The sequence below is a fragment of the Athene noctua genome, chromosome 11 (genome assembly GCF_965140245.1).
Source record: "Athene noctua chromosome 11, bAthNoc1.hap1.1, whole genome shotgun sequence".
NCBI classification, from domain to species: Eukaryota; Metazoa; Chordata; class Aves; order Strigiformes; family Strigidae; genus Athene; species Athene noctua.
The window spans coordinates 11,058,443-11,070,154 of record NC_134047.1 but is presented as its reverse complement, the minus strand read 5'-3'; the positions used below and the strand labels follow the sequence as shown (position 1 = coordinate 11,070,154).

General features: G+C 46.6%; 1 protein-coding gene across 1 annotated transcript; it reads left to right on the top strand.

The window, feature by feature from the left end:
- The first annotated feature begins 282 nt into the window (after positions 1-282).
- On the top strand, positions 283-11,492 carry FGF16 (fibroblast growth factor 16). The gene is made up of 3 exons (XM_074915252.1): positions 283-610; positions 6,677-6,780; positions 11,081-11,492. The coding sequence occupies exons 1-3, from the start codon at positions 334-336 to the stop codon at positions 11,324-11,326; spliced, it is 627 nt and encodes a 208-aa protein (XP_074771353.1). The 5' UTR covers positions 283-333; the 3' UTR covers positions 11,327-11,492.
- Positions 11,493-11,712: the final 220 nt, after the last annotated feature.

Here is an 11,712-nt window from a genome sequence, read left to right as displayed (position 1 = left end):
GAGTGAAGCTGGCTTTTTTTTTTTTTCTTAAAAAAAAAAAAAAAAAAGCCAAATGGTTCAGAGAAGAAGGGGGGAAGAAAAAAAAAAGCAATAGCCAAAGGGGATGCCAGTGAGGTGTGGCTTGCATTTAAATATCCAATATGTCAATGTAAGGGGAGTGTGTACGTATATAAAGTGCAGTTTGCATCCGAGCGCGGGACACATCCAGCTATGGGAGGCGCGGGCAGCGCGGGGCCGGGCCGGGGCCGGCAGCGCGGGGCCGGGCGGCCGCAGCCCGCGCTCTGAGGGGCCGCGCCGCTCCGCGCCGCTCCGCGCCCGCGGGGCCGCGGCCCCATGGCCGAGGTGGGCGGCTTCCTGGGCGCGCTAGACCCCGACCTGCACGGCTTCCCCCCCGGGCTGGGCGCCGGGCTGCCCCTCGCCGACTCCCCCGGTTTCCTCAACGAGCGCCTGGGGCAGATCGAGGGGCGGCTGCAGCGGGGCTCCCCCACCGACTTCGCTCACCTCAAGGGCATCCTGCGGCGGCGGCAGCTCTACTGCCGCACCGGCTTCCACCTGGAGATCTTCCCCAACGGCACGGTGCAGGGCACCCGGCAGGACCACAGCCGCTTCGGTAAGGGGAGCCGGGGGGCCGGGCCGGGCGGCTCCGCCGCGGCTGGGTGGGTGCCCGGCCGGCCCGGGAGCAGGTGCCCCGCGTACACAACTAATTACCCCGCTAATAATATAAATCAGCCCGGGACGGATATAATTAGACTCCTAAACAAATGCGCTCACTCTCCAGCAATGCGGGAGTTTTTATTTCCAATTTCCTACTCTCCCAGCGCTCACCCCTTCTGCAGGTGCACAAAAACGTGCCTTAGCGGGGGGGGGGGATTAAAAAAAAAAATTTTTTTTAAGTGCGGGGGGGGTGGTGACCGGCTCTAGCTGTGCCTCTGAAGTTAGCGGCGAGAGAGGCAAAAGAAAAAAGAGCAGATTGGAAAAACAAATTCCTAGCTTTTTTGTTGTTTCGTTGGAATTTTTTTTCCTCCTTTTTTTTTGGCCTCCACAGATATTTGAGAGCTGATTTCTTTTACTTGACTGAATCTCATTAGAAGTGCGTCTCCCCAAAGCGGGCAGGGATCAGTTGGCTGGATGGGTGTCAGAAGCTCGGTTTGGGGAGGTTGTTGGGAAGGGGAAGCTGAAGGGGGGAAAAACGCTTAGGGGACCTCAGAAAGAAAGAAGATGGAACAATAGGCAGAGCACCGTGGATTTACCTTGCTGCCCGGGATACAGCTGGAAGACTGCAGCGCTTGTATCAGTGTCACACAAGAGCAGGGATCTCTCATGAGACTATATGTAATCTTCAAAAAATGCATCCCAAGCCACAGGCGAAGAAGTACAGTAAGTTTGAGCACAGCTAAGAAAAATTCCCGCTACTTCAGCATCTAGTGCAGGTGTCTGTGTAAGCTATCAACAAGTTCCATGCCAGTGATCTCAGCTATGTTGTCAACAGGTTGCAAGAAGTGCTCGCAAGACTTTTTATAGTTTTCAAGTGATTTAACTCCTTGGTGAAAGGAATTTTTTTTTTGCCTTGACTTGTTGGCAACTGGTCCTTTCTGATACTTCAGGAACGCTGCTGCTGCTATTGTTGGTAGTGTAAGGCAGGTTTTTGGAACAATTGAGGAAACTTATCTCCGTACTGTGCTTTCCATAAACACCAGGTGTGTGCATAGCATGTGCCTGCCTAGATCAACAAGAAAGTCATAACCCGCGGGTCAGAGTCAGGTACTAATAGGCTTGTGGGGCAAGCATTTTTTAATTACCTCCCAAAAGACACACATCTTTTAACCTTTCATGCTGCAATACATGATGGGTTTCCACGTTAAAGGAAACTGAAAGCAAACCCATTGCATCTGTTTGGTTTTAGTTCAATCTGCCACGTAGTATTTCTATCAGTTCTTTTTACTTATCTTTATACAAGTAAACATCCAGTTTCAAATGGCAGCGTTTGTCTCAATTACATTTTTTTATAATGATTGTGTAAAATAAATGTATTTCCAAACAAACTTTGGAAAAATGCACTAAATGGGCTAAAACTTTTCATGATTTTTGCTTAAGCTTAAATCATACAGTGTGTTCAATAAATCGAAACATTGGCATTCCCTAAGTGTTTTAGCAGTCAGCATCTAGCTACGTAAACTAGACCAGACTTCAGATATAAAATATTACAGTTTTCTGCTTCAGGGTTTTCCCAGAGGCAGTGTAAAATAAATAGTTATTTGTTGTAATTGCAAGACAAAGCCCCAGAGGATTAGACTGGAATCCTCATGTTCAGATAAAGTTGGACTAAACCTCACTTCAGCAGGGACTCAAAGCAATAACGTATTGGCACATGGTATTCACCATCTGCATTCAGTAGCCATGAATATTTAAATTCCAGTGTTACTGGTATGGTTTGTATTAGGATGTCATGTATCAATGCATTCCTAAATTTTGCATGCAGCAGTCAGAAAGCAGTAACTTATTACAGAAATAGGCAGCCTGAGCAGTTCTGGGGAACTACAAAACTGGTGAGGGACAGAGAGCTAGACGAGGGTTGCAGGGTAGCTCTTTAAAGCTGCCTTAAATCTAGGGGCATCTGGGGAAATACTTAGAAATTCAGTACGGTGGTTTGGTAGATCAAGCCCACGTGGCTGGAAGGTGCTCCCTGATACCATGAGCTGATAATTAATGTGCTCATGGATGGCTGCGATACCACGGCAGATGCAGATGGGATGTAGGGTAGAACCAGACTTTGCATCCCTTAATACTGAGAGAGGTTCAGGAAAAGGCAGACAGTATCTGCACCCTTGCGTGCACAGCCATACCAAAAGCTACCAGATGTGCAAGACATCCAAATCTTCCAGAGAGGAAAATAAAGAGCCAAAGACCAGGTGTTGCAGAACATATTACCAAGGTCCTAACAGCGAGGGTTAAAGGGAAGGATTCTTTTGTACCACAGCATTCAGGGGATGTGACGATAGGACACAGGGGAGGTAGCAGCATCACCTGCCCACACTGCCTGAGCAATCACAGTAACTATTCCCTCTCATTTGTTGAGGACTGGAGCATTCCTAAATCACACCTGTCTTCTGGAACACAGTATTTAATACTTGTAAAAATAGAGATTCATGCAAGAACAACGTGGCACAGCTTACTTTTCCTAGAGGAAACAGGCTTAACACAAAATTTGGTGAAGCCTTCCAGCATTGTTGGAAAAAGGCTGATTATCACACTAGGGAAGTGCCCAAGTTCACTCTCTGAACTGGCAGCTCGGCCTAAGTCATCCCAGAAAAAATAAAGTGTTTTCAAAAATGTATCTGTTCTCACTGCATCTGCTAAGAACCTTCCTGTACAAAGAAATAAAGGACGGTCAGAATCTGGAGGGAGTTTGGACTGACATTAGCCTCCCTGTGAGAATCCTTCTCAGAATGAAACAGAGATAAATTTGCCAGGAAAATCAATGCCAGTAGGAATTGCTCCTTTTCTGCCTCGTGTCTGTTTTACAGCAGCGTTAAACAAGTGACACAACGGTGCTACTCTTAACTGCAAGCAAGGAGATCAAAAGGCCTTGAGTTTGTACTGCAGACTAACAAAGGCAGCAAATGAAGCTCTTCTTGGGTACGAACCCTGCTAACGGATCTGTAACCGAGTCTCCTAGAGAAGCTGATGAAACCTCCAGAGAAACTTTTGCTGTAGATTTTGACATTCAGACCGTAGTGCACCTGTTGCTGAACAGTTGTTGAGGTTTTTAACTGAAGCTTTAGGTTTGTAGCCATTAATACAACATCTGATGTTTCTGTACCCCTGCTCCTGAATATAGTCATGTAAGAAGAGACAGGTGCAAGGAGCTGAATTGTTCTTTGAGGAATGGTTTATAGTAAGACCAGAGTGTGTGGATCCAGCCATGGCAAAGCTCGGGAGATTATTCCGTGCTTTGGTGGTAAATGAATCCAGTCAGAGTCTTAATCAAATCTCTTCAAATATTATCTAGAAAGACTCAAGGAACAAACAGAATGAATAATCAAAGCAAGAAAAGAGAGGCAAGTCCTGGGGTAAAGAAAAAAGAAAAAGGGGGAAAAAAGAAAGCATGTTCTACCACAAAAACACACCGCTACAATTGGAAAGAAAATTCTTGAGCTGGCCCCAGTGGCCACTCCCTGTGCTGCTGGAGATCAGATGTACAAAGCTGCAATTTTGTCTAGCAATTGGAGTGAGTTAAGGACAGGATGGATATCCGCCCACATTTTTTCAGCCTTCACTCTGTCTCCTGACTTTTGTGGGTTTAAGTTACGTTCTTAATGCTGTTTCAACATAGTCGTCTTCCGTGCACGTCTCTAAGTGCCACTCAAAGATCAGAAAAGGGGACTACTGCAAGGGACACTGTCAGAAGGGATTGTCGTGGCCACACCTTGAAGAAATTTCGTTTGCAAAACCAGCAAGTGTTTACCCAGTCTGCACCAGATGAGGGGTCTCACTCACCCCCTCGGAGAGGGAAGATGCTAATGCTCCTCCTGGGTTGCTCCTTACCAGGGCTTTGGAGACCTGGGTTCAGGTTACACATACAGAGTGTGCTTGTCAGTATACTCAAGAAAAGCTCTCAGTTGCCTTGCCTCAGACATCCCTTGGTTTCTAAATAGGACCAACAATGTTTTCCTGCTTCCCAGGGGTGGCAGAAGACAAGTTAGATATATGCTGGTGCTGAGGACTGTGTTTGTACCTATAGGAAAGTTGATCTACTGCTCTCCAGTTATCAGGTATTTTTCACTTTAACATCTGCTTGTTTCCAGCATGGGAAAGACTCCCCTCTTTCCAGGTATCTCTGTACTCCTTTTCCCCCATACTACTTTTTACACTCTCTATGCTAGGCATATTTCAGCCTGGAAGATGTTTGCACTGGTCCATAAAGTATGTTTTCTGTTGTTTGCTTCCCTGTTTGTCTCAAGGAATTGCTCCTCCCAAGTCTGTATTTCATCTCCCCCCACCCCCAGCATCCACTGCCTGCAGGCAGGATTTGATGCACAAGCCTACGAGTAGGCAGGGCAAAAGGAGAACAAAAAGTCTGATATAAGGTAGGAAGAGCCAGCTTAGCTGCCAGCATCTGACTGATGAGTCTGTATCGAGCAAAGTGGGACAGAGGTGTCCATGGCTCTCTGGTCTGTCCTGTATTTAGACAGTGATGCAGTTATCAGTCACTGCATCCACGCCTGGCCGAGCAGAAGACACGTGCCCCAAGCTGAGGGGTGACCAGGAGCTGTGACTGCCACTGAAGTCAGCTGGCTCAGGTGGCTCCTTATCACGTGGTGATTTTACTGAAAGCATATTTTAAGAGGAGCTCTGGGAGGTAACCTGATCAGAGTGGCAATTGCTCAGGACTGGACATTTTGCGAGCTATATTAAGAGACCTAGAGCCACGCTAAAGGTTAGAGCAACTTTGTCCTCCTGTCAGTGGAGACATCTTGTCCAGTCATCAGATGAGATGGTGAAAACCCTCTTCCTTCCTCTGTTGCTACCTCCCAGCTAATTCATTCAGCACTGGAGGTGGGTAAAGACTGCCCGTGGTCTCTAGCTAGGGAGCATGTGACATCCAGAGCCTAACACAGTCCTACTAATGCCTTCAGGAGGTTTTCCTGTGAAGTTTGAAGGTCTCCACCACTTGTGATGTTGACTTTGTTCAGACCAGTTAAAAACACACCTACTCGGGGGCAGTTTGTTTTTAAGTGCTTCACCAAGGGTTCTCCTATTACAAGTCTTTCCTCCATCAAAACAGCTGCCGTCCTCCTTACGGGCAGCCGGGGTGCAGCAGGCAGCACAGCAGACCCCGCTAATCTCTTTGCCAGCAGAAGCTAGGCAGCCCCTCATTACTTAAATATCTGATGCCATTGCTGTAGGCTGAAGCCCACGGGCGACATGGTTGCACCCACAGAGCCGGGGATGCCTAGGACAGATGCTGCTAGACTGGGAAGGGGCTGGCATGAAGCTGGAGCAGGTAGCAGGACATATGGGGCAGGAGGGGGTTTCTGGCAGTAACAGTGGCAGGGAGTGACAGAAGAAGGACCAGCAGCTCTCTGGCTCTGAAGGCATTTCTACTTGCAAACGTTTGAAGTTGGATTTTATCCCTGGAGCTTGTATATACATTTGGGGGCAGCAAGTAACCCCCACTGGAGTGCCAGCATGAAGACAGACCTTGCAGACATCTCTTCTAGTGCTTTTTACTTACTTTTATTGAATTCATCACTTTAAAACATGTGGGACTATCATCTCAAACCAGGAGCCCCATGGTGGCAAAGATCACTCTCCTTTTAATGAAGAATAAAACCCAGAGTGGAACAGCCTTCTGAAATTTCTAGTGGGCTGGGCACAAGTTTCTACATCTGTTGTCTTGGTGATAATTCAAAACAACAAAACCTAGCGAACCTCATTAGCAAAGGTAATTCCTCTTGGCCAAGTCAAATTTGCAATGCTGGGGAGAAGCCTAGAGTGGAAATCAAAAGATTGCACAAATGTGGAACTATAGATTTAAGAACTGTGTTTTTATAAATAAGGAAAACAGGGTCTGTAGTAAGTTCTGCAAAGGTTGAGAAAGGCTGGTTCACATTTGTCACTGGAGTATAGTGTTAGTTTTATTCTCTGTATGATTTGGACTTCTTTTCTGTTTTAGGGATTTTGGAGTTTATTAGCCTGGCAGTGGGGCTGGTGAGCATCCGTGGGGTGGACTCAGGACTCTACCTCGGCATGAATGAGAGAGGCGAGCTGTATGGGTCGGTAAGTTTAAGGTTTTGTGCCGATGACAACACTATATAACATACACAGCAATGCAGGCTGCGGGGCCTCATCGGTGTCACGATTTGTGTGTGTCACAGGCCTCTGAAGTCCTCGGGCTGCCACATACCTCCATCCGACCCGTGATGCTGCTGTTGTTATGACATAAATGATATATATGAAATAGAGTTGTGGAGGGAGGATATGCTCGTGCAGTGAGAGCTCGTGGTGGTGCCAGCCCCAGTCAGCGCTTGGGGCAGTGCCTGGGGAGCTGGGGGGGCTTATCGAGCTTTTGCCTTGCAGAAACAGTGTGGCAACGGTCAACTAAAGGCAGGTGGGAAATTTAGCATATAACCGGGGGCTCTTTGTGTGTTTTCATTGCCTGAGAACACATCAGTTTTATTCTCTGCATGGTCAGGACCTGCACCTATCTGCAGATTTTGCATTATAGCCCTTTAACTAATAGAAGCTGAAGTTGTGGTCTGAGGGTTATTTTACTATAACATTCTCTACAACTCCTTTTAGGACTTATGGGGGGTTGCTCATAATTTTCTAGAAGCGCCCTTTTCAGACTAAAATTTTCTGTGTTTTGCCAAAAAAACAAGTGAAAACTCCTTGTTAGTTTCTTACTCCACACAAACTCCTGAATACCTACAGACTCCTCCTAACATCACATATAGCGGATTCTGCCTCATCCTGTGCTGCTGTAGGACAGAGAAAGCAGAAGACACCCCATTTCCAGTCCAGGCTCAGGCTTCTGGTGGCAGCTTGTGAGTTTCTCATTTGCTCCCTTGATTTGGGCCATGCCCTTAGAGCCGTGACTCACGGGTTGCACTGCCACAGCTGGGACCAGCTCAGGTCCACCTCGCTGCTTGTCTGCCCAATGTTACTGAACCTGAACCATCCTATAAACCGTTTTGAACATGGGCAGGTGCTCTGATGAGCCAGCCCCAAAAAGAGAGTGGCTATCAGGGTTTTGCAGGATGAAACACCCGCACACAGAGCAAAAGCTCTGCCGGGATGGTGTGGAAAGGGTGTTGTGAAGAGCTTTGGCATCTTGGATGAAGTCTCCCATCAACCTGAAGAGAGCTGGAATCTCCTCTTCTTCATTCTATTTAATTAAGTGTTAAGACTAGCAGTCAAAATGTCAGGTCTTAACAGCTGAGCAGAGGTGCTTCTTACAGGTTAATTTAACTCAATTCCTAATTATTTAATTCAGCTCAATATAAAATAGTTATTTCTAGTTAGCTAGAAGAATCACTTCTATTTTAAAATATCGGTTGCATTCTAGGTAGCCATTTTTAAGTTTCCTCTTCTATAGCTGCTGCACTTGATTGGTGCTTTTTCTTCAGATACCCCATTGCCTTTAACCCCATTGCCTTTAATTCATCCTATCACCTGTGTGTGATTTTTTTAAATGCCTCTTTCTAGATCACAGCACTACTGTATGTGAGAATACTAATTTTTAAGGATGGATCACAGTAAATTTAAAATGAAATAAACCAGTTTTAAACCAAAGCAGAAGGCACATAATTCCTCTAACCAAATCAGATCAATCTCATAGTGATGAATTAATGTACTCTGCATATAGAGAAGCCTTCAGAAAACGTTTACTTAGGAAACAGTAACACTAAACCACAAGTTTCCATCATCTTTTCTTCTCCCATTCCCCCATCTGGGACTGCCACAGACCCTTTCACTATTTAAGATGTAGTTACTGATGTTTATATGAGATAATAAAAAACTAGCATGCATAGATAACTGCTCTTCTTCCACTTCGTTTCTATAAAAACATCTAACCTAAAAAAAAGTTAAACTAGAGACAGCAGTTAAATTACAAATGTGCAAGACAGATAAAAAGTAAAATCACCAGAATTCTGTAAAACAAAAAAAAAATCTTAAAGCACACTTCAGAAAGCAGGGCTGGAGCCTACACCCGCGCAGCAGCACCTCTCCTTTCAAACCCTGAGGCTCCCAGCAGCTCCTGGAGTTGCAGCTTTTATACGTGCCTGCTGTAAAGGAGGACACAAGCCTGCATATTCCCTTCCGTGCTTTCAAACCCTGCAGTTCTGATTATGAATCAACAGTTTCATGATGAGTTAATTAAATTCTAGGGCCTAGGTTCATGTTACAACATAGAAACAAAAATAGGATAACGTTTTACAACACTTCACCACATTTTACAATACTTCATCTGGAAACAAAATTGACCTGAAGACATAATCATGGGAATTTTCTCTCTGTCGTTGCATTTTGCACACCAGACAATATGCTGCAGGGACACAGTCAAACCGCTGATCCAGAAGTCACGCGCCAGGTCCCCAAATGACCCTAGAGTTTTAAAATCTGGGATACGTGGGTTGTACAATGATGGCTTTTCGAAATCGAAAGCCACTACAGTATTCTTAATTAAAGGTCCATAAAATAGTGCCTAACAACAGCATTAGCATTACAATGGTATTTTAGGACATGACAGTACAATGGTATTTTTAAATTTTCAGCAAGTTTATTATTTCCCTCTGTGCCAATTTTGCCTGATCTGTGTGTTGATACAGGCAGAGCCAGCCATCCCCAGAGTGACACGTGGAGTCCCCTCGGGACAGACAGCTTTTTTGCTGTCCCTGTGAACCTTGTACTAATGTTTCTGTTAAGCTTTCCTCTGATTTCAGAAATATAGCTAATACATAGAGCAGTAAAAATCGCAGGCAGCACCTTCATGCTGCCTGTCTAGTGTCAGGCTCAGTGGGGACATCCCAGGGCTTGGATAGAAATAAATCGTGCCTTGCAGAGTCACCCCAGACTCTCCAAACATTTTACACAAACACTACCTCCAGAGAGCCCAGCGAAGAGCACATAAACGGTCAGAGCAGCAGCGCATGAGTTCAGCCAGTCAGCAGTTCCCAACATATTCCAAGTAGATAGCATCCTACAAAAAGAAAAAAAATGTCTGTATTTATTGATGGATCCTGGGAATAGAAACCCACGGTTCTCGTTTCCCCAGGTCTCAGGTGGCAGGGGCTGTGGCGTAGGCTTTTGTAGAGCTCACAACTCACCTCCGGGTTTATTTAATTAGCAGCAGAACATTCAAAACAGGTTCTAAGTGCAGGTGAGCTCCTGGATCGTGTTACAAAACATCTACTGCAGGTAATAACATTTACTTAGCGCTCCTGTGCCATAGATAAGACACATTCTCTACCTGAATAGTTTACAGTGTAGGTAGTGTTTGCAACATTCTAGCATCCTACGTTTGTAGACTGCCTTTCATCTGAAAGGACTCCCACGTCCTGCCCATGGGACAGGATGGCGGGTCCCTCTGCAACACGGCGCGTCAGCGCTGGCAAAGCCACCCACGTCCTGATGGGGCAGGGGGACAGCCCCGCTCCTCACTGGGGCTGGGCACATCCCTGTAGCTGGCACGGGGGGAGACAGAGGGAGCGACAGGCATGAAGCCATCATCAAACGGTTGCTACTGACAGCCCCTCACCGGAAGGGTTGGGGGGAAAGGCTGGTTGTGGTGGTGGGGACACCAGTGTCATCCGTCTCCCCGGCCGTGTGTGGGATGCACCAGCCATTGGCTGGCACATGCTCATCACATCACTTATCGCCGCGGTAAATCTTCCCTGGGGTTAGACATCCCCGCAGCGCTGCTCCCCATCCAGACCTCCCTGGGTCTTGTTATGGCCTCACATCACAGCTCTCTGGTGCTTCAGAAGATGAAAGGCCCGAGGAATGCTTTCATTCCCCTTGCAGTGTATACTATTTATGTGCCTTGAACTTTCAAAGCGGTGCTTGCTCTTGTATAGACGTTTCAGATGCTCTGCCTGCTGCTTCTCCCGGGGTTGCCTCTCACCCAAGAGAGCAGCGTTGGTGTGTGTAAGGTACCTGCGGACGTGGCCGCGGGTGGGCAGCCCTCTGCCCAGGACACGGCCCTGCCAGGCAGCACAGCCACCCCAGCAAGCTCCAAACTCATGTCCCAATCACAAAGTCAGGTTTAGAGTTTTGCTATGGGCCTGGTTTATTTCTTTATAGGGCACCTTTGCAAAACACACACCCACCTTCTCCTCCTCCTTTTGTCTCCTTCCTCTTCAGTTGCAGAGGTCCTGGTTTGTACAGCTTGTGCCCATTTCCAGCTGTCACTCAGGGGAAATATCCCCGGCAGCTCAGTCCCTGTCCTCAGGGCAGCCAGGAGAAGGTGGCTGGGAAAATTATAAGAAAATAAAGTGAAGGAAAGAGGAAAATATTTATTTTTTTATTTTTCACACAAATGTCTTTTTCTTCCCCTCCCACCTCTGCCCCAATGCAGAAGAAGCTCACACGGGAGTGCGTTTTCCGCGAGCAGTTTGAAGAGAACTGGTACAACACGTACGCCTCGACCCTCTACAAGCATCCCGACTCGGAGAGGCATTACTACGTGGCTCTGAACAAGGACGGCTCCCCCCGAGAGGGGTACAGGACTAAGAGACATCAAAAATTCACTCATTTTTTACCCAGGCCTGTGGACCCTGCCAAAATACCTGCGATGTACAGAGACCTCTTTCACTACAGGTGATGTTTCCTACAGCTGCCCCGTCAGTGTACATACTTGGGCTCCCAAGCTTTTTCCCAGAGCACTATATTAATAGTCATTCCATCATTCCTGTAAGCATAGATGATGTAGGAAAGCACTTACATTGAATTCAGACACTGCTGTTCCTCCTTGTTTCAAGTGTATATCAAACCTGGGTTATTTATGGGGGTGGGGGTAGGGGAAGGGAGGGAACCCTACATATAATCTTTCATTTTCATTCACTTTCTTTACCCGGTTGCTACAAGAGAGGCCAAATATTCAATGTTATGGTTGCTTAAAGGAACAAGCAGGCGAGCAAACCTGATCACCAGTGGGGGGACAAAATCTAAAATTGAAGAGAAGGAAAGAAACCAAGAGACCACAGGAAC

Coding starts and splice junctions, on each gene's coding strand:
- FGF16 (XM_074915252.1), top strand. CDS start 334: ATGGCCGAGGTGGGCGGCTTCCTGGGCGCGCTAGACCCCGACCTGCAC. Junction 611..6,676: donor GCAGGACCACAGCCGCTTCG/GTAAGGGGAGCC, acceptor TTTCTGTTTTAG/GGATTTTGGAGTTTATTAGC. Junction 6,781..11,080: donor GAGGCGAGCTGTATGGGTCG/GTAAGTTTAAGG, acceptor GCCCCAATGCAG/AAGAAGCTCACACGGGAGTG.